A 22555-nucleotide genomic window follows, 5' to 3' on the forward strand; every position below is an offset into this window, starting at 1 on the left:
TTCGCACACAAGCCGACTTCCAGGAAAGCAGAAACCTCTTCTTCCTAGAACAGAACTTTGATTCCTTGAGACATTTCTGATTAGCTAGAAATAGCAAAAGCAGTTTACTGAAGTCTGCAAGCCCAGTTTTTGCCATGAGCTTTGGGCCCCTCTGTCCTGATTTTTTCAAGGTAATGTGCTTAAAGCACTTTAGTGGTTGAATTTTCTTTGAAGCTTCTCTCCCCAGAAACTAGCAGCCTTCCTCTCCATACCCAAATTGGTTCTTAGAAACAAATATTGCATTCCATGGAAATTGACCTACATTTTTCAAAGCATTTTACCAATCTCATGCCCATAGGAAGCCACAAACCCCCTCCTTCAATCTACTTTGGTAGAGCAGGATATCGCCTCTTGCATTTTGCCAGCTGCGCCCTTTCCTAGATAAAAGCAATCTAACCACAGTCGTAGTCATGTCCAGACTAGATCAATGAAACGTGCTCTACGTGGGGCTGCCTGTTGAAATGTTCTCAAACTATCATTGGTCTGAAATGTGGCTGCCAGGATATTGACTGTGGTAGGCTGCAGGGAACACGTGATCTCTGTTTCAGAGCTGCTTTGGAAACCCAGCTGGATTCCAAGGTGGACTGGGGAAGTGTGTGTGGAGTGGGGCAGCAGTGGCCAATGGTCAATTCAGGATTTTCTGGACAGATCTTGTCTGGAATTCAAGATGCTGGTGTTTAACTTCTAGATCCCTACACAGTCTGGAACTGGCGTACCTTAAAGGTTCACCTTCTCCCACATGAGTTGACTTGTCTTTTAAAAACTTTGGTGGAGGCCCCGTTCCAGGTTCCCCCACCATTTGAAACACAGGGAGAGGTTACGCAGGGCCTCTTCATCACTGCAACCAGGTCCTTGAGCTCCCCACCCTGGGCTCTTCTGCTGCAGGGTGCAGATTGAAATCTTTCACCACCAAGTTCTTGCTAATTTTCTGCTCCTGGTTTATTTCCTATTATGTAACTAAGTAACTTAGTTGTGGTTTTCTGTACACTCCAGACTCCCTTTTATCTGTGTTCTTTGCCAGGCCTTTCCCCCTTCCCCACCCCTCCCCTTGCCTTGCAGATCTGCAGGCGTGCACAAACTCATGCACACCGGCTGAAACATGGAAAGAGTTTCTGGATAAGATTTGTCCAGGGAACCTGAACATGACCACACTGGCCAGCCCTGCTTCGACAGAATCTCCTAACCCACGAGCGCTTTTGGCTTCAACTTGACTGCTGAATACCTCTTGTGGTGTCATTTCTATTGTTAATAGAGCCAGTTCCTAATGAAATGGCAGCTGGTTCAGCTGTCCCTGAGAACCAAGAGTACAGGTGGATCTGTGGATTCGTGTATCTGCGGTCAGGGAAAAGAAACCTGACCTAAGCATACATGGGGGGGAAAAGAAACATGCCAACCTTACATATCTGCGGGTCGAAGGTGGCCGGAAATGACCACGGAGGTCATTTCTGTCCACCACTTTCTTCAACAGAGCTACAAAATGGCTCTCATCTCTGTAAAAGAATGAGAAAAAAACCAAACGCTGATTTTTGCCTGATTTGGGGGCACAGCATGACTCGAGAGCAGCAGAGCATGGTAAGAAGCTCTCCCTCCCCCCATGAAATTTGGCTGGCCAGGAACCTAACCCCCACAGTCCCATAGGATCCCATAACTTGACATTTGCGGTTTCCATATCCGCGGCTGTAGCTCGGAACAGAGCCCACCATGGATATCGAGGTTCTCCTGTAGTGTTTTTCCCTTCTGCATTCGTCTTTACCAGGCAGGTTCTGCCCTGAGGCATACAGTTCAAGCAACAACCGCAGGTTGGTTGGTTGGTTTAGTATTGTGGGGTTCCTTTTTGAAAAAGAGAATAAGCAAGACATAGATTCAATTTAAAAGTTGCAGGCTGGGGTTAAGATTGGTTTGAGATCTGAACATGCTGCTACCTTCTTCCATTCCTATTCTCATGCTTTGCTTTGCTTTGGTGTAAGTGCTTTGCTTTGCATGTGCCGTAAGTGTGCTCAAAATGGTAAAAGGCGGAGGGGAGGGGATGAGAGTGGAGATCAGGAGACTCCACACAGAGAGGCATTCAATGCATCTTGGCCAGTGGCTTAATTGAGCCGTATTGTGTTATATTTTTACAAGATGGGCATCTCCTTCTCAACGTTGGAAGAATCCTCTGTAGAGGTTGACTTCACGGGTGTCTTTTTTGCCTCCAGGCTATCCGTGTCTTCTTCATGCTGCGCTCCCTCTCGCTGCACCTTCAGGATGAGCCAGAAACTCAGCTGCCATTGACGAGGGAGGAAGACTTGATTAAAACAGACGATGTCCTTGACTTGAGTGAGTAGCCAGTCGTATCTGCTCGGAAAGGTGGCATTGGTAGAATTCTCCAGGAAGTACAAACACCCACAGTGAAGTGGTGGACCTTTCTGGGGGTGGCTCCCACTGGTTTGCCTTTCCTATTCTGCCCTGAAGGAGAGTTTTGAAAGGTTAAGTTGTAGATCTGCTCAAAAAAAGGTGTCCAAGGTGCAAAGGAATCTGAAGGTTTTGCTTTGCCTCAAAGCATGCAAGGGTCCTCCTGGCTAGGACAGTTGACTTGTAAATTTGGGGGAACAAGGGAAAGGGGAATCTCCGTACTTCTCCTCCTCCATCTCCAACTTGCCACCTGGCAGACCGAGCTGGGATTTTATAGCTGGGCAAGCAGCTCAGGGGCCTGAGAAAAGGGGCTGGTTATTCTGACAAATGGGCAAGCAGTGGGCTTTGAAGTGGAACGGGGCCTTTTTTTGCATATACATGTTGCTTTCTTCCCCCCACTTACTTTGTGGGGGGAGGATAGAAGCCTGTTGCCATAGTAGTGCTAACTGGAAATTCTGAACACCAGAAATAGCCATCCTGTGAAATTCGGGTAATGCCAAACTCTTTGTTATCAAAATAAATTGTCTGTGCTGGGAAATGTAGGGTCCCTGTTTCCATCTTGGCTCAAAGAATGCATATTAATAGAAGACGTCAGTCATCTTTACTGTTAACACATTTCAACGAATTCATCTTACTGTCACAGTCGCTAGAGGCAGTGGAGCTGTAAGTCGGTCCACGTAACCCTTGACTTTTGGCACTGCGTGCATCCAGCTTCTCCATCCATCTTTGAACAAAGAGCAGCATCACTATGAGTCCTCTTGGCCCCCCTGTGGTCATTTTCCCACCCCCAGAAGAGCTTCTGAAAGCGGGCAGTGGCCCAGCAGAGTGTGGAGGGCCTACCTGAAAAACTGGGATTGCAGCCACAGTGAAACTGTTCTGTTCTTAGCCCAAAGTCTTGTGGAAGGGGGCCCTCACTGGCAGCAACTAATCACAAACGGGAGCTATCATGGCAGATAGCTAACAGAAAATGTTGATCCAGGAGGCAGCAAGTGTGAAGGAGGCAAATTCCCTGCTCGGAATTATTAGGAAAGGGGCCCCCAAAACCCCCCCCTGTTTTGCAGATCTGTTGTGCAGCCACCTGCACAAAGCCTCCAGCATTTTGTATTGCTGGAGAAAGTATAGGGAAGGGCAACAAGAATGAGCAAGGAGTTGGAGCCTGTTCTCTGTGAGGAAAGGTCAGTGTTTGGGAGTTTGTGGGTGGGGGGGGGCAGATGGGACGTGATGGAGATTTATAAACCTGTGCATGGGATAGAGAAGGTGAACAGAGAGACATATTTTTTTAAACTAAAGTTTGGGATTGCCCATCAAATGGATTGGCAGGAGATTTAGGATAGATGGCAGCAAAGGGCACTTGTGAGATGGCTGTAAAGGGGAATTGGACAAGCTCGTGGAAGAGGAGAGGTCTGTCAGTGGATAAGAGCCAGTGGAGAGAGCATCTGTCTTCAGAAACAGTTGAAGAGAGACCCACTAGGAGCAAGAGTAGGAGAGGAGTGCTGCTTTCACGACCTGGGTGTCTACTGTGAAATGCTGGATGCTGGACTAGAGAAACCTTTGTTCTCGTCAAGGAGGGCACACGTTACTTGCTTCTGTAAGAACATAAAGCTGTTATGTTCTTACAAAGCTTTAGATGAATCTGCAGCAGGCAGGCAGCCACTACTAAAGATGGTAGCATATGGAGGCTGGGGAGCAACAGCAAGAGAGGGCCCTTGCCTTGTAGACCCTGCTTGTGGGCTTCCCTGGAGACATCTGGATGGCCACTGTTGGAAACAGGATGATGTACTTTGGTCTGATCCAGGTTTTGTTACATTCATTGCTAATGTTCACATATGTGAACACTAAGGATATATGGACTTTTGCCAGGATTGGAAGATTTGCACCCAGAGTCGATGTAAAGGCTGGACACAGAAGCTGAGGTTTACCACTAAGAACCTAAGAACAGCCCTACCAGATCAGGTCCAAGGCCTATCTAGTCCAGCATACTGTTTCATACAGTGGCCTACCAGATGTCTCTGGGAAGCTCACAGGCAAGAGCTGAGGACATGCCCTCTCTCCTGTTGCTACTCCCCTGCAACTGGTATTTAGGAGCAACTTGCCTCCTGAGGTTGGAGATGGCCTATAGCCCTCAGGCTAGTAGCCATTGATAGACCTGTCCTCCATGACTTCATTAAACCCTTCTTAAACCACTCCTGTGTTGCAGCTGCTCCCAGAGGGTTTAGAAATGGGCTGTAGTGACATGTCAGGTTGTGTTTCCTTCCTCCTCCTCTTAAGCACAGCTGGTGGCAAAAGAAGCCTTCAGATTGGCCATCTCAGTGAACTACAGCTCTGGGAATGGGCAATAAATAGCCAGCCAGATTATCAGCCAGTTTGCCATGTGGACCTTCTCTTCAGGAAAAGGCGGCACCAACTTAAGATCATGTCCTGTGTGGTCCTAGGCACGGCATGTGTGTTTGGTGATGCTAGGCACGGCATGTATGTTTGGGCTGTGTCAAGAAAGTGCTTCCCAGGATATAGAACTGAACTGTGCAGCTTAGAAATTGACTGGAAATGTGATTATAATGTAGCTGTCAGTTTATTTTATGTGGACATTCTTAAAGCAAATCAAAGTGCAATCTTCTTTTTGGCTTTCAAATGGAATGATGTCGTCGTTTCCTGCATATTGATTGTTTGATGGGTACCTGCCTCCCCTCTGCACCGTTTTTCTTTATTTTCAGTAATGCTCATTGATGTGGTTTAATGTGTGTTCCTGTAACCTTCCTCTGTTTTATAGAACAATCACCATTGAGCTATGGTCCATTTAAAATGCATTTTGCCGTTTTCAGTTTTCCAGTGTCTCTTGTCTAAACACACACAGTTCCCAACCCCCTAATATTTCTGCCATGGGAAAGATTAAATATCAGATTGGTCACTTTTCCTGGAAATCCAGATAATTTATAGTCTGTGGAAACTAAGCCATTTGTTCCCCTCTGAGGCTTTGCTGTAGTGTGTAGAGCGGGATTCTCTCTGTGTTCATTTCTAAATCTTCTGGTGTGTATCGGGCTCAGGCAGGACTTAAGAACTGCGTTATTGAAATTGTGGGCAGACCAACTTACCCGTCAATTGAGGCTTCAACTTTGCCCATACGCTTGCTCCTTGTGGTGCGTCCTGGATCATCATTCTTACCAAATGTGCTTCTGCTGTACCATCTGGAGGGTATTTACAATGGCTCTGAGCTTCAGATTATCCCTTGCCAGGAACCATAAAGTGTCTGAATGGGCCTGCCTTCTCTTCCAAGGAAAAAGGTGTGTTCCTGGCTTTCTCATAGGGTGAAAGGTGTCAGAAATGTCCCTCAGTCACCATATAGCACGCCTCTTGTGGATAAAGAGGAGAAGCACCATTGTATGCCAGTTGAATTTGGATTGTAACCAGATAATAGCCTGTTAGCAATGCAGAGGAAACAGAGGATCTAATGCAGAGGTCATGACAGACAGATGCCTCTTTCTCACCTGCACAGCATCCCTTTCCAGGACAGCCTTCCACTGAAGCTGATGTATTTCGGTCGCTGCATGGGGCCTTTCATGTAAGGGATTTATGCCCAGAATAGAAGCAGGGAATGTAGCAAGTTGGAAAAACAAACAGGAAGTTGGTGTAACTCTCTCCCAAGTTGGTTGTAAAGGTGGAGAGTCTACCGTTCCTAATGTGGCATGTTTTTGAGGCTATCGTGTTCTAGAAAAGCACAGGATCCTCACCTTCTCTCCCACCCTTCCCCTACTCCCTTTCTGCTTCAGATAACAGTGATTTAATTGCCTGCACTGTGATCACAAAAGACAGCGGCCAAGTCCAAAGGTTTCTGGCAGTGGATATTTACCAGATGAGCTTGGTGGAGCCAGATGTTGCCCGCCTGGGGTGGGGAGTCGTCAAGTTTGCAGGCCTTCTTCAGGTGAGTCCAAAGCTGGTAGAAGTCTTAACCAGCAGAAGTTTGGCCTGGACAATAGCAGGTGGGAGGGAGCTTGTAGTTGCGGTGAAATGAGTTTAGTCACCTGCCCAGGCCCTCTGCCAAAGTTGAGAGCTCTCTAGCAGAGGGAGGGGAGTTGCTCAGGGCAGAAACCTTCCAAATAGTTTGCAATGAATTGATTTCACTGGAGGTTGTTTGGGTAAGGATCGTGGTGGGATTTGCATCCACAGACTTCCTCTCTTGCTAGTAAGAATATGCCTTTGGACCAAAGATCTGTGGGAGATTCATTTCCCCCCTCTCACAGCCAGTAAAGCAGGCTTGCATGTGGTGATCAAAGTAGATTGTACAGCGTTGCTGGAATTCCCACATTCTGTTGAGGACACACTGTGGGCAGGTCCTGGGAGCCTGATTGCTTGACCTGTCCCACTTAGCGAGGTGCTTGATTCCATGTCTCATGACTTAGTCAGCTGCACTCAGCCTTGGCCATGTCAGTAGCTGCTTTGCACCCTGGAAGTGCTCCACTAGGAGGGAGCTGGCTTGGTGCTCAGTTAAACTGGAGACTTCATGGGAAGATGGATTAGATCAGAGGGTTCCTATTATTATTATTATTACTATTATTTTTTGTGAGCATGGCCCAAAAGCCTGGGGATCATGGGAGTTGTAGTCCAACAGTATCTGGGGACCCAAATGTGAGAACCCCTGCTGCAACGGCCCTAGGGACTGAGCCCGGGCCTTCTACATTTGCACTGCTCGCCAGCACTCTCAATGGACACATGAAGGTTTTCCCCACAGAATTAGACCATTGATCCATTCGGGCCAAGTGTACTTTGCCTGACAGCAGCTCTCCAAGGTCTCTGGCAAAAATTCTTTCCCAGTCTGCCGCCCAAGGTCCATAGAACTGGGGGTGCTAGCGATTGGACTGGGCACCTTCTACATGAAAAGCCGAAGCTCTGCCCCTGAGCTCTCAGCCCCCACCCCCCGCCACTTGTGTCCTCCCTTTGCACTACCAGGCTTACCTCCTTTAATCCTTGGCAGGCGTGGTGCTGAGGGACGAACCTAGGTGTTGGACTCAGACCCACTGGTGTGTGTTTGCTCCGTTCCAGGATATGCAGGTGACCGGAGTGGAAGACGACAGCCGGGCCCTGAACATCATCATTCACAAGCCAGCCTCCAGCCCCCATTCCCGACCCTTCCCCATCCTTCAGGCCACCTTCATCTTTTCAGACCATATTCGCTGCATCATTGCAAAGCAGCGCCTAGCAAAAGGTCGTATCCAGGCTCGCCGGATGAAAATGCAGAGAATAGCAGGTAACTTGCTGCTTCCTAATGGTTTGTTTCCCTGTGGCTTGTCACGTTTTGTTGCTTTGCATCTTTGTTGTTGAAACGGCAGACAAGGTAAACAGGTAAAAACATGGTAAACCATGGTAAAAAGGTGACCAACTGAAAAGCCACCTCTGGGGTGCGTGCACTACTATTAAATATTTGTTCCTTTGGAATGCACATCAGCTTGCTTATGGCTGTGCTCTTGCACAAATCCATTCACTTTAATGGGGCTCATGCATAAGAACTTTAGGGAAAAGCCCTGCTGGATGAGGCTTCATGCAAATATATTTGGGAATCCTGCAAGTAGAGGGAAGAAGGCGATGACTCCTCCCATTGGTGTTCCCCCACACCAGGTGTTCAGGGGCAGGCCCCCTCTGATCCTGACAGAAATATACAGCTATCCAGGTTAGTAGCCACACAGGAGAACTTCCCAATGGATGCTGCCCTGTGAGCCAGAGCAGTCTCCCACTCAGCCACCCTTAATGGTACCCCAAACCTGCTGCCTGAAATGCTCATCTTGTGTCTAAGCAGCCTCTGTCCATCCTGCTTTAGGGATCTAGATTGGGGTTTTGTTTGTTTGCTTTCAAAGGAAGCTCTACACCAGGACTGCAGAACTGTGGCCCTTCTGCAGATGTTGGACTACAAGTCCCATAATCCCTGATTATTGGCCTCTATGCCTAGGGATGATGGGTGCTGTAGTCCAAGAACAGCTGAAAAGCCGAAGTTATGCAGCCCTATTCTGCTTTTAGTGCCTCAAGCAACTGGTGTTATGAATGCCTTGTTAGTTTCTGTAATACCCAGTGTCGGTTCTGTGGCAAAAAAATATTAAAATAATCTTCCTTCCCATGTGCTGATGAAGTCCTTTTTCAGACAGACTAGATTCTCCCTCCCCCAATGCAGTGTTTTGTTTGTTGATTGTTAAATTTATATACTGCCTTTCATTAAAACAATCCCAAGGCGGTTTACAGCAAAATTTAAATACAAGATTGTAGAAAAGACACAATTAAAATATTAAGGTAAAAATATAAAACAAATCTGATTAAAAATATAAAACACAAGCATAAAAGCAATACAAAGAGCAGCAGCAGATATCAGCACTTGCTGATATCCTGACTAATCCAGTAGAGCAAGTCCTATTGACAGTTAGTAGTAGGACTTGAATAGTACTATTGAGAAAAGTAGTTTGGGTGTCAGCCAATGAGGCTGTTCACACAATCCAAAGCTGGGTAGGACAAGGGTGGAGGGTTGTGCTTGCAGGGTGGGGGTAGGGGTGGGGGGTTGTGCCACAGTTGTGCACTGGAATCTCCAAGGAACTCTTTTCATGTGAAATGATCTTTCTCAGAGCAACAGGGTTGCAAGATCTGTGAAAAGCAGCATGTAAATAGTCTTAATAATAATTCCAGGATTAAATCCTTCAGATGATAATAATTTCGATTTCTATACCGCCCTTCCAAAAATAGTTCAGGGCGGTTTACACAGAAAAAATAATAAATAAATAAAATGGCTCCCTGTCCCCAAAGGGCTCACATTCTAAAATGAAACATAAGATAGACACCAGCAACAGTCACTGGAAGTACTGTGCTGGGGGTGGATAGGGCCATGTATGCATGTTTGCGTGTGCAAATCCAGTCAACTAAGCCATACAGCTTACATGTTAAGTCAAGCCTGGTTTTGATAAGTGGCAGTTGGGGTTCTTCAGTCAGTACAGATTTTTGTGTCTTGGAAAAAGGTATCCATAAGGAAAAAGGTATCCTTATGAGATAAGGCTATAGCATCTGGGGCTTTTTAGTCTGGAAAAGAAGCAAGTACAGGGTGACATGATAGAGATGTATAAAATGATACATAGAGTAGAGAAGAGTATACAGAGAGAAGCTTTTCTTCCTCTCACAATACTAGAACCAGGGTCCATCCCATGAAACTGAAGGTCGGGAAATTTAGGACCGACAAAAGGAAGTACTTTTCCACACTTAATGAATATATGGAATTCTCTTCCTTGGAATGTGGTGATGGCCACTATCTTGGATGGCTTTAAAAGAGGGCTTGGACAAATTCATGGAGGACGGATCTATCAATAGCTACTAGTCTGGCTATAGGCCACCTCTAGACCCAGAGGCAAGATGCCTCTAAACACCAGTTGCTTGGGAGCAACATCAGGAAAGTTTCTCACCTTTTGCCTGTGAGATTCTCAGAAGCCACAGTGGGCCACTGTGTGAAATAGTGTGCTGGACCAGATAAGCCTTGGGCCTGATCCAGCTGGGCTGTTCTTACGTTCTCATGTCTTCCATTTGCACTCAGCTCTCCTGGACCTTCCAGTCCAACCTGCGAATGAAGTGATGGGCTTTGGGCACAGCTCTTCTTCTACAGTCCAGCACCTGCCATTCAGGTTTTATGACCAGTCCCGACGTGGCAGCTGTGACCCTGCTGTGCAGCGCTCTGTATTTGCATCCGTTGACAAAGTCCCAGGTAAGACCCCCTTCCCACCCCACCTGACTGGCTCTCATTTGGTAGGATCCTGTATCATAAGATCATTAACACTGGAAAGTTGAAATAATCTGCCAGAAAACCTTGGCAAGTTACTTCCTGTCGCTTTAATATATGCATATAATTTTTAGAGTGCTTCACCTACATTATTGCTGTAAATGTTTACAACAACCCTTCATGGTAGGCAAATGTTAGCTCCCTATTTCAGATGGGAGGGCTGCATCTAAGGGACTTTGCTTGCTTTAAGTCACCTAATGAGGCAGAAGCAAGATTCTGTCTTCCCGATTCATACTACACTACACCAGACTTAATATTGTAATACTTCAGATTCCAGCAAAAGCTGTGGCTTCAATTGGCTAGCTTGGATACAGTGGCTTTTTTTGGTTCTGCTCCTTATTCCTCAGTTTTCTGGTGTGAAGAAGGTAACACGACTGCATTGGAATGCATGCTCCTTTCAAGTTGATTTTGACACACAAGTCGGCTGAGAACTCCACTGTATTAGATTACTCTTTTATGGCCGTGTTTCTGGGTGGCAGGAGGCTCTCTGTGCCTTTCCCCCCACTCTGTTGTCTTCTCTGGGAAATGTGAATATCCTTGCGTTTAAAAGTTCTTCCAGGCATGTGTGTGTGTGAGAGAGAGAGCTTTGCTCTGTCCTGGCTTCTTCAGCATTTTTTGCTGCCTTTAGAGAGAAGGCAAGGTAAAATGGAAAATAACAGAAGGCAGGCTTTCATGCAACTGAGCCCCAAACTTTGCATTCCTATCTCTGCTATACTGTTCTTTTAACTAAAAAAGCCTTTATTTGCTTAGGGTAAAGCTAAAACTCGAATTTGCATGAAAACTGGCTTAGATGAATTTAAAGAACAATAGCTTGGTACTTTGGGTTCTGTTAGTTACATGCAGAGTTTGAATCTGTTAGAACTCCCTTCCAGTTTGCAAAGTCCTGCTATCCTCAACTTTTTAAAATTCTCATCAGCTGATGTAGTCTGTGCTTTTGTGCACACACAGATTCTTGTTTCTGTCCCTTCTCTGCACAGGCGTTCATGTTGGTTTAAAGAAAAGTCGTTCTATGGCAGCAGGAGCAGCTAGAGACAGCTCCTCTGGCTTGATGAGAATGAGTGGAGGCCTTTCTGGTCCTGACAAATCTGAGACCCCTTTAAATAGCCCTCAAGAACCATGCCATTGTTTTCCATGGCACAAGGCCTTGTTCTGTGACAATTCCTTTGTTTGCATCCTCTGTGCACTGAGTAGAGCAAATGTTCTGTAAAACCTTTTTAAGTTTGCAGAGGGAGAGCTGGTCTTGTGGTAACGAGTATGAATCAAGCATAATCAATTATGCTTTGCTAAGCAGGGTCCACCTTGATTTGCATTTGGATGGAAAACTACATGTTTGCGCTGTAGGATATTCCCCTTAGGGAATGGGACCATACTTCATTGGGTATTTAGGAACCTGGGTATCTAGGTCCCAGGTTCAGTCCCTTACATCTCCAGCTAGAGCTGGGAAAGACCCCTGCCCAAAAGACCCCTGGAGAAGCTGCTGCCACTCAGTGTGGGCAATGCTGAGCTAGCCGGACCAAAGATCTGATTCAGCATAAGGTAGCTTCCTATGTTCCTAAGTGTTTTCCAAACTGTTGTGTGAGAAAGTTTCATTGTGGGGGAAAGAGACCGTATTTGTTTTGTTGATGGCGAACACTGTGTCAGTGGTGTTGAACTATGTATCAGGGCATGTTGAAAAGTCTTGAACTCTGGAGAATATTCCTCCATTTCAGTAAGTGACTTGGGGATGTGGTTTTCCAGAAAATCTTGTATCATAACATTTTCCAATGCCTTAAATTGCTTGGCATCTTACTTAGCGTGCTTGACTTGTATTTAGTAAACACAACTTTTAAAAAACAAAGCCATTATTTAATGTTTTATGCTGGATAAGTATCTCAGAATTTTTTTCAGTAGCCAGAAGTATTTGAACTGAAATATTTGATGAGGGGGAAACGTAAATTATATTTAATTTTATGTAACTATTATATTTGGAAATGGTTTTTATTTGAATACTTGTCAATATTTTAAGAAATGGCAATACAGCAGGATATACTTCCCTCAATACTGTGTACATGTTAAGAAAAATGAAGGCACTGAGGCATTCCTTCAGTGTACCCAAAGACTATGCATTTATTTTTGGAATGTTGTCACAGGAAAAAAGCTGCGAATAGATTTGCTGCTGCAGATTTGGTGTTTAGTTAGGGCAGGCAACGGGTCACCTTGGCCGGTGGGCTCTGGTGGTTCCCCGTCTACCATGGGCCTTCACTCTGAGAAGAGCCCCTGCCCATTTCTCATGGTCATGGTCACCACTGCCAATGTGATGAGGGCATTTGTGGGTCTCGTCCTTTCTCTGGGTGGTTTTAAGGCCGTCCACCCTGCTCCTTCCTCTGGACAAGTCTAGCGCCTTATTGAAGAGGTGGGTGGGCACTGAGGTGTCTCTTTGCCCACTACTGGGAGGCAGTTTCTTCCTTTGTGGCACTGCGAGATAGACCCAGTTGGGTGCACACACTGCTGCTTGGCTGGATGTCCTACGAAGGCGGGTGCTTTTCAGCCTTCCTTGGAAGGGGCTCACCTCAAGGCTTGTGGTGCTGCTGCTAGCAAGAGGAGAGGTGTTAGGAGTGCGAGTGAGTGAGTGAGTGAGAGTGGCTGAGCGGCTGTCAGGGCTCTGAACACAGTGGGGGCATGGGGGAAATGCACTATGTGGTACTGAGTGCAGAACTGGGTGGTGGTGGTGGTGGTGGTGTTTTTTAAAGTTCAGTTACGTCAAATGAGAAGCTGTGCAAACTTGTTCAGTTTGTCTAAGCTGTAAAATTCCCCCTGGTCTCAGCCTAGAACTTCACAGCTCTTGTTACTTATGTTTTGTTATAACACCTCACTGACGAAGTCCTGGCCAGGTCCAAACAGAGGGGAAGCCAAGGAGGACTTTTTGGCCTGGGCCTCAGTCTCCGAGGGGGCCTCCGATTTAGTCACTGGTTAGTGTTTTGGCATCTGATGGGTTTGGCAGCTTCTTTCTATGGGTTGTCATTTTTTGTTTTCATCATGGCTAGGGGCCTCAAAAGCTGGAAGAGGCCCATGCCTCTCTGGACTTCTGAGCGGGCCTGGCCCTGGCAGCAGTTAACTTGTAAGAAGCCAGGTGCCAGGGCCCAGTTCAGTTGCTGAAGTGCTCCTTGCTGCACTTTCAGAGGCATTGTGCTCTTTAACACCCTGGCAGTGTAAGGGGCTACACCGATCCTCTCCTCCTCGGATTAAACTCTGTGAGCAAGAACCTTCATGCCAAACAGCATGTGTTTCCCCTAGGGAAAGGTGTGACAAAAGGTCATGCCAAGCTCCCGAGCGGATTCATTACATGAGAGTAAATCTCTTTTATAAGCAGGGGCACACAGGAAGAAATGCCTCAAAAGTGACTACGCCCATCACCACCGCCACTCCCGGGTTCCTTGCTTGAGGACGAGATAGTCAAGACAACCCGCTGTTGATACTGTTGGAGGCTTCTGCAGAGTGGGAAGAATAAATAATAACCATTGCTAAGACTGACTGGAGAATGTGATGTGTGGAAACTTGGAACAATAAAAACACGCCCGACTCTTTTTTTAATTTTATTTTTTAAGGGGGGAAGGGGGAGAAAAAGATGACGAGCGGGGCTGAGGGAAAGGGGGAAAGCAGGATTAGAAAACACAGGGATCAGGTTGTAAATACAGAGGGAAGGGAGTGGATGCAGAGGGCCAAGATTATTATTATTATTTATTATTATTATTACATTTCTATCATGTTCTTCCTCCAAAGAGCCCAGAGCCCACATGGTTAAGTTTATCTTCACAACAACCTAGTGAGGTAGGTTAGGCTGAGAGATACATGACTGGCCCAGGGTCACCCAGTGAGTTTCATGGCTTAATGGGAATTTGAACTCAGATCTCCTCAGTCCAACACTCTAACCACTACACCACACTGGCTCATGTTGCTCAAGGTCAAGTTGCTTCAGGGATAGGAGAGGAATTCTTTTGCTGGAACTGCCTGAAAAATGTCTGGTGATGCTGAGAACTTAACCTTGGGTCTTCTGCATGCAGGATGCATATTCTGCCCCTAAGCTATGGGCCCTAAATACTGGAGTCTGAGCCCACATAGCCCAGTATAGTGCCCACTGACTGCCAACAGCCTTTCAAAGTCTTTATCAGCCTTGCTATTTGAGAGAATGGATAAGGCACAGAAGGAAAATTTCCCCTAACATGCAAATACCCCTAAATACCAATGCGCCTGTCCCACAGTCAGTCAGACACTGTGAAGCAGCTACATAGCCTTGGGTATCTTTTAACGAGATTAATGGGGGGGGGGTTAATTGCAAATAGGGAAATTCTCCTGGCATTGGCTAGAGTTGCAGGATTGTGCAAATTTTAATAGAGGTAATAAACTCCATCAAGTACCTAATTGGGAACATGCATGAAAATAACTCTGTGCTGGCTAATCCCATGGTTTCCAAATGAGTTCCTTGGAAGAAAAGAAGGATGTAGACAGAACGTTCTCTCGCTCTCCCCCTCCACTTTACATCTCAAGATTTCATCATGCTTGATTTTTTGGTGTGGCATGGTGGCAGGCACATTACCTCGTAGTCAACTAAAAGAGCCAACCAACTGTGAGCATGTTAAAGGTGGTTGTCTTTTCTTTGGCCTGTTCCTAGGAATAGGCACATTAAAGAATGTTTCACATCTGTGTGAAATGCAGAAATTCACCTGGCTCTAAGTTTTAGAGTCCTGGGCACAATAAAGTTGCATTAAAGGGTAGAGGGTGTGGTGCCGCTTATTTGCTTTACCTAGATGCTCCCACCACAGTGGCTGTTGAACGCTTGTCCTCCCTTGTTTTTTGTGTAGATGTCAGGATTTATTTATTTATTGAATTTATATATCTCCTAGTATAAAAATCTCTAGAATTATAAACATAAAACAACACATTTAAAATTCATAAGAAGATGAAATCATAATAGATAAAAACACATTAGGAACACATTAGAATTATTATTTTTACAGAATTTGCTGCTGTAATAGCCACAGCAGACAGCAGAAATCAAAATTCCACCAAAATATGCTTTAAAGTAGGGGTTCTCCACCGTGGGTCGAAGGCCATTATGGATGGGGATGATGGGAATTCTAGTCAAAGCCAGATGGCGAAACCCTAGTTTACACTGTTGAGCCTCAGCAGGCTGTTAAATTCCTGAAGCTGGGAAAGCTGGCTGTCAGTCCAGGAAGCTAGAGTTAGGGGTGTGGTCCAAAACAGGCAAGGTCAAGTTTCATAGAAAGTGGACCAGGATCAAGGGGCCAGAGAGAAGAGAGTAAGCATGACCTCAAGGGGCCAGGAGTATGGGCCGACCTCACACTAGTGAGGAGTTGGTTGGGCTGAGGAGCAAGCGCTGAGGCCCAGGCTTTTTAGGGGCTGGTGGGCAGGCAGGTACTGGCCCTTGGGAAGTCAGCTGATGGAATGTGCAGGCAGGTTCTGCAGCCTAGGTGGCACACTCCGAGCCCAGAACACAGCTCAGTCTGCTGGGTTTGCAGTAGGAACAGGTGACTGGTGATGCTGGAGGTACGACCCTGGAGCCTGACTGCCAGGAGCCCTGATTCAATACAGACAGGTGCTTGGACGCCTTCCAATTGCACAGAGATTTCTTTGTTGGCAGTCCGTGCACAATGCTTCTGAAGTGTCAGAATGCCAGATTAAAACCAGGACTAGGTAAGTCAGTTCAAACCACTTTCAGCACCAGGTGTTCTGTGATGCAGAGAAGGTGAGAGGTTGAGGGGAATACATGTTATAGCTGTGCTTGTTCAGTGACATGTATAGATCAGTCTTTCCACTTGGGTGCTTTTTAGGCTTGGAGAGCTGTGGATGGTGTGTTGCCAAAGGCCCAGGGTATGTGTGACTGAGAGAGCTCTTGGCTTCTCGTGATCCATCCTTGGATGGTGACTTCAGAAAGCCTGCCCAGCTGGTCCTACGGTCCTAAGAAGAGACCAGCTGGATCAGGCCAGAGGACAAAATAGATCCATGGGAGGAACAACCTGCAGACCTCCCCGCTTGGGGCTCAGGAATTTGCACCCCCAGTCAACTGGTCCTGTCACTTCTTTTAAAGATGTATACAAGCCACCCTTTGGTATAACTATTTCTAGGCCACTTTTCAGGTTTACTGCTTAACAGTAAAACAAGAAATGGAGCAGCAGAGAAAAAGCAGCACTGCTGGCCCAGCAAGGTAAGAAAGTCACAGGCAGTGTTCCCTCTAACAGGGATTCCCAGATGTTGACTACAACCCCCAGAATCCCCAAGCAAAAGCCATTACAGCTGGGGATTCTGGGAGTTGTAGTCAACAACATCTGGGAATCCCTGTTAGAGGGAACACTGGTCACAGACCAGGGCAAATGCAAAGAATTCCAGGTGAGCTTCCCTGGAGGGAGAATTCCACAGAGAAAGTTTTGCCTCTAGGAAGGCCTTCCCCCGCCCCCGCCCCCCTTCACTGCCCATTGTGTCTTATTGTGGGGCACCCAGAGAAGGACCTCTGTATTCAGGCTGGCTCGTGTTGGAGGCCCCTCCAGCAGCCTGGGCATCACAAGGCTCTAAGCTAACATTCTGCCCTTGGAATTGAGTGGCCTTAAGACAGTGGTGCACAAGCTGGTAACCTCCAGGCTTGTCTACTTTAATGCACACTGTGTGGGGCTGCCTTTGTACATAGTCCGGAAGCTGCAATTGGTACAGAATGCTGCCACCAAATTGGTCTCCAGGACATCCCATAGAGACCATATTACTCTGATTCTAAAAGACCTACACTGGCTACCAGTAGGTTTCCGGGCAAAATACGAAGTGGTGGTTATTACCTATAAAGCCCTTAACAGCTTTGGCCCATGGTGTTTAAGAGAGCGCCTTCTTCGTTAATAACCCCACTCCCTATTAAGATCTTCAGGGGAGGTTCGTCTGAGGGTGCCACCAGCTCATCTGGTGGTGACAGAAGGCGTGGCTTTTCTGTGGTTGCCCCGGGACTGTTACATTTCCTCCAGAGTTTAGATCTGCTCCATCCCTGTTGACTTTTAGGAAACAACTGAAGACACATCTCTTCAACCCAGGTTTTTAATTAGTTGGTGTGTTTATGGATATTTTAATCTGGTTTGTTTTGTTTTTTTCCAACTGTTAAATTCTTGGTTTGTTTTATGCTGTAAAGTCCTAGAGACTTTGGTAGTGGGCAGTATACACACATTAAATAATAATGTAATAAAGAGCCCTCAGCATTCAGCAAACAACACAGCTGGAGTAGGCATGGGGTAGAAAGGGTTGGCTGAGCATTCCACCTTGGTGTCACCCAGCACTGGCTCTCACCTGGAAACCCTGTGGGGCTTGGGACGCGGGTTGCTAAAGGGTCTCCTGCTCCCGCCAGAAACTACCTGCATGCTGAGATCCTCCTCCAAGGCCCTTCTCCAGCAGCCTGCAGGAAAGGGCTCCTTTGGCTGTGGCGCCCTCCTTCTAGAAATCCCCCCACCATCAGAAAGGCCCACTTGCAGCCGAGTCTTTTATCCTTTCAGTGCTGGGCAAAGCCTTTTTTTTTTTTTTTAATCCAGGCCTTTGCATTTTACTTTGATCATTAAATTTCATGGCTTTTATTGCTTGCTGCAGCGCTCTCCTTTTCATTTACTGCTGTTCCTAATCTATGAGCCACCATGAGAGCTCAAAACTGACTGAAGAGGGAGTTATTAAAAGCTGTAAATAAACCTCAGGGCTGTTTTGGAGCTGCCTCTGCTTTCAGAGATCCTGCCTGACCTGCTTTCCAGCTACCTGACATCCTGCTTGCACTGCTCTGGGCTGATCCTCTTGGGGGTTTGCCCAGCACCCCATGTCCATTGTCAGCTGGAATAAGACAAGGCTGCTAGATCAGTAGCAGCTCGTCCTAGTGGGATGAGAGAGAGAGAAGCTGGCACTTAGCCCACACAACTCTGCCCAGGGAATGGCTGGCCAGCAGGCAGTGTAGAAGAGAGAGGAGCAACCCGAACTGTTGGAAAGCAAAGGCAGCTGCACCTCCTCTGCCACCATCATTCCCTGGCTCATTGAGAACAGTCGTTACTGTGCTAGATAATGCTGGATCATCGCTGTTGGCCCAAACTGTGCTGCACTCCCCCAAACATGCTCTCATTTTGATTGGATCAGTGATGAAAATGGCAGTAGCATTGGGGGAAATCCTATTTCTAGCCATCAACGTCTTCCTGGCGGGCCTCTGAGAAGGTGGAAGAGACCAACTATTAAGGGTTTCTGAAAAAAATTATCTAGGACATGTCCATTCTCAAGAGCATCAAAAATGAAACTCTGTTAAGCTGAATTGTGTGGTATTTTTTAAACAACCCATAAAATGCAATGCTGCGTTCTTGGATGTTCAAGTTGATGCTTCCAACATGACCGACTGAGGACCAAGTTAGTGTATCGAAAAGACAACAGCATAAGATGGGGTGAAAGTTCTCCTGGGCTCTCCTCCCAGTTCTGCTGGTGAATGAACTCTTCTGAGAGTCAGCACAACAGTGCAGTTTTATGAACGTATAAGATTTAATAGGCAATTAGAGTAAAGTTATAAGGTCTAATTGCCTGTTGTTAAATTTCTGGTTTTGAAAGCTGCAGGTCTGGAGTTGGGGGACATAACTTAAGCTTGAATTCCTGGGCTGGTTCCAACATCATCTGGTGTTGCCAGAATGTGGCTTCTTCGGAATCCTTCTTGTGCAAATTCTGTTCCTTGAATAATTCATGGTGCGGGGGGGGGGGGGGGGAGAGAATAAGCCCCACTTGCCACCAAAGGGGTCCTTGCACCCCTGAGAATTGAGCTGCGAGGGCATGCCTCACGAGTTGCACATCCTCTGCATCCAGTCCTCCCCACTTGCTTTCCAGACTCCTTGCCCCAGTCACTATTCCTCACTGTCACATTCTGGCAGTACCAGAGCGTTTTTTACACAGCAGACTTTACCGCGAGCTCAAAGCTGCCCCCAAAAGCCTACATACAAAGTGGATTTTTAAAACCCTGGATATAGATCGTTAAATTGGGCCACACTCTATTGTGCGATGAAAAACCTGAATTGTGTGTGAAGTGCTCCCTGATAGCTCGCAGGGACTTGGGGGGGAAAATCTGCCCAATATGTGAATGCACACCCTCCATTCCGGAGGAGATGCTAGCTAAAAGCCCTGTGTTGGAAATGCCCCAGTGATGTTGGAACCAGCCCTTGAATTCCTGCTTAAGTGATGCCCTCCAACTCTCTTCCCTGCTGCAGCTTTCTCAAGTAGGAATTTAATGACCAGTGTTCCCTGGAAGCATGGAGGGGCACCGGCATGTGTGACCCAGTTTCAGAGGGTGAGTTAGTTGGGGAGGCTGCAGTTCATCCTAATCATTCAGTATTTTCCTGCAAGACTGGGGAGATTCTACTGTTGACAAAGACTCCCCCCTCCCGCTGCTGCCACCCCATGACCTCCCTTGCTTAGTCACAAGTGCGTAGCAGTGCCTGCACTCACACAGGCCACTCTTTAAAAAAAACAAAAACAGAGGTATTATGCAACCCAACATTGCTGGAGACAAATAGGCTCTGGATCCCAGCAGGATGCTGTCAAACTCAAAACCCTAACAGAAATAAATGGGCAAATAACAAAACGGAGCTCACTTCAAAACTTCTTTAGTGAGATGTTTTGGTGTATGCGTTCCTCAGTAGTGCACAGCTGTGGCCCTCGATGAATGACGTGAGCCAAGGTGACCATTTCGGCCCTCCTGCAGATGTTGGCCTACAGTTCCCATAATCCCTGGCTATTGGCCACTGTGGCTGGGAATTGTGGGAGTTGTAGTTCAAAAACAGCTGGGGGGCCTAAGTTGAGCAGGCCTGATTTAGAGGAATGCTGAAGGAGGTGGAATTCTCCGCAGAGAGGCATGTGCGAGAGAATTCGGCATGTGTGTGTGATCAGCATTATCTTCCCGATTGAGGCCATGCTATGAGGTGTTAGTCTCCAGAGGTGCATGTATGTGCGCGCTCTCTCTCTCACTATTTGGCTTAGACCAGGGGTGGCCAGCCTAAGGCTCTCCCATCATCCCCAGCTGCAACTTAACACCAGCTGGAAAGCATCAGGCTGGCCACCCCTGGGTGAAGCAGTTTCTCCACAGGGAATGTTTCCATCAGAAAGATCTTGACCATCAGAATTAAAATATTTGGCAACAGGTTGGTTGAGCTTCTCAGTTGCCCATTTGTGCTTTCTCAGTCATGTGTGACTCATTCGTTTTTCTAGCATCCTAGAACGGCAACCAGGATGCTTGCATTCTTGCCTTGTTGGACTTGCAGGTGGCGATCTCTTTCATAAAATAGTTTTACCGGTTGTAATGCGGTGGTTGAGGTCTGCTGTGATGCCTTTCAAAAGGAGTAAAGTGAGACTTCATCTGCCTAAGGCCTTCAGGCAAGTAGTCTTGCTTTTAGCACAGGGGAAGGCAACCCGGCTCCATCTGTTGTTGAACGACAACTCCCATCAGCACAATGTGACTGGGGATGTAGTTCAGCAACAGCTGGAGAGCCAAGGTTGCCTACCCCTGTTTTAGCCCTTCAACAGCATCACCTCTGTCGGTAGTCTGAAGGTTTCTTTAAGCTGCTCTTTATTTTTCAGAGGGGTGTTCATAAATTGATGTTGGCATATGGCTGTTCCTTGTTCTTCTTCCAGATAGCCTTTCTCGGGGGCGGGGGGGGCGGGTACCAGTTTCTTTCTGTTGATCGGTGCTCAGGTTTTATGGCTTCTCTTTTCAGTCAACATCCGAGGCCGCCTTAGCTACTTGTGGTGTTCTTTGGCTTCAGGTCATAGATCTGGTTGGTTGGTTTCTCTATTGCCCTTCCAAAAAAATGGCTCCGCGCGGTTTACACAGAGAAATAACAAATAAATAAGATGGCTCCCTGTCCCCAAAGGGCTCACAATCTAAAAGAAACATAAGACAGACACCAGCAACAGTCACTGGAGGTACTATGCTGGGGGTGGATAGGGCCAGTTACTCTCCCCCTGCTAAATGAAGAGAATCACCTCTTTGCCAAGTTAGCCGGGGTTATCTGGATGCAGACGGTCTTCCACCTTGCCTTTCTCATCCTTGTATGTATATTTGGTGGGGCAAGGAGAGAACTCCTTGGCCTACAAGGTATTCACATTATGGAATACTTTTGCCCTCTTCTAGAAAGTTAGAACTGCTTAGAGACAGTGACTTGGAAAGCCTTTGCTTTTAAAGAGCTTTGTCATTAACCCGTCTGAAACTGATGTGGCCCATTGACTTTGGGCCATGGTAACGTTGAGCATTTCTTAGTAGCATTTTCCCAAGAACACTGTTTTTTACCATCTGCCTTCTCATGTTGTGTTAATCCTGTTCTTTGTCATTCCTTTCACCGATGTCTGAGGCTTATAAACACCTAAACAACCAAAGTCATTTCCTCCTCCCTCATATTGTTCTGCAAATTTTTGAAAATGCAGAAATACTTTATTTTGAGGTTTGAACTTCCTGCTCACGCTCTCTCTCTCTTTTGGTGCTTCCAGTTCTTGATTGAAATAGGGTCTCCTGTTATTGGTATCCTGTTGTCTAATTATTCCTGTTTGCTTCCTGTAAGTACTAGATAAATTTGCCGTTTATATCTTGCCAGGAATAATCTTGTGCTTGGATTGTGGTTTGTGCCTTTTGAGAAAGAGAAAAGGGAGATAAAAAATGGCGACTATATTCTTTGGTTTTGGTTTCTTTTCTGTGTATCTGCCTGCTCCCATGTGAACATTAAGACTATAAATGTCCTCATCTGGTATTGATAAACCAAATCTCAGCAGTCAGCAGAAGTTGGGAGGAAAGGGAGGGCTTCCCCCTCTCTACAGTTCTTTAAAGGGAAATCAAGACAAATAATTCTAGCCTTACTCTTCTCTTTCCTCAACTATGAGCTATCATTGCACTTTTCAGATTCTAGGCTAGTCCCACATCTGGGTGCTCCAGAAATATCTGCACTTCTGCTCAGGACGAGGTGGGCCCTTCAGTGGGCCAAGGCAATTTTACCCCCTCCCCATCCCACCTCAGATTCTCTCTTCCTTTTCTGCATGGGTTATAAAGACGTTATAGTCAAGAGCATAATGACTTTACAAAAAAAGTTCAGTTCTGCAATCTGTAAGAGTTATGCAAAGAGAAACATACAAGTTGTATGGCTTCCCCTCCCCTATTCTCTTTTTACTATTTTGCATAATTTATTTTGGTAATCAAAAGGCAAGGACACTGAAACTCCTCCTCCTGGCTCCTTCCCTCTCCTGTACCTGGCTTCTGAGACTTCAGCAACCAGATACCACACAACTTCAAGCATATCTTGTCATCGGCAGGACTAG

At 46.5% G+C, this 22555-nt stretch overlaps 1 protein-coding gene across 9 annotated transcripts in view; it reads left to right on the forward strand.

Annotated features, from left to right (window-relative positions):
- The window catches only part of CLEC16A (C-type lectin domain containing 16A), a 74203-nt gene that overhangs the window by 32151 nt on the left and 19497 nt on the right, over positions 1–22555 (forward strand). For 7 of the 9 annotated variants that reach the window (XM_053276282.1, XM_053276286.1, XM_053276284.1 and 4 more), the window contains 4 exons: positions 2235–2355; positions 6195–6346; positions 7465–7669; positions 9980–10147. In XM_053276282.1, the coding sequence (XP_053132257.1) occupies positions 2235–2355; positions 6195–6346; positions 7465–7669; positions 9980–10147 (646 nt within the window). Of the gene's footprint in view, positions 1–2234; positions 2356–6194; positions 6347–7464; positions 7670–9979; positions 10148–13568; positions 13786–22555 lie in introns of those variants that run through there. The other 2 variants (XM_053276289.1, XM_053276290.1) reach the window with 2 other exon arrangements.

The sequence above is a fragment of the Hemicordylus capensis genome, chromosome 13, assembly GCF_027244095.1.
Source record: "Hemicordylus capensis ecotype Gifberg chromosome 13, rHemCap1.1.pri, whole genome shotgun sequence".
Lineage (NCBI taxonomy): Eukaryota > Metazoa > Chordata > Lepidosauria > Squamata > Cordylidae > Hemicordylus > Hemicordylus capensis.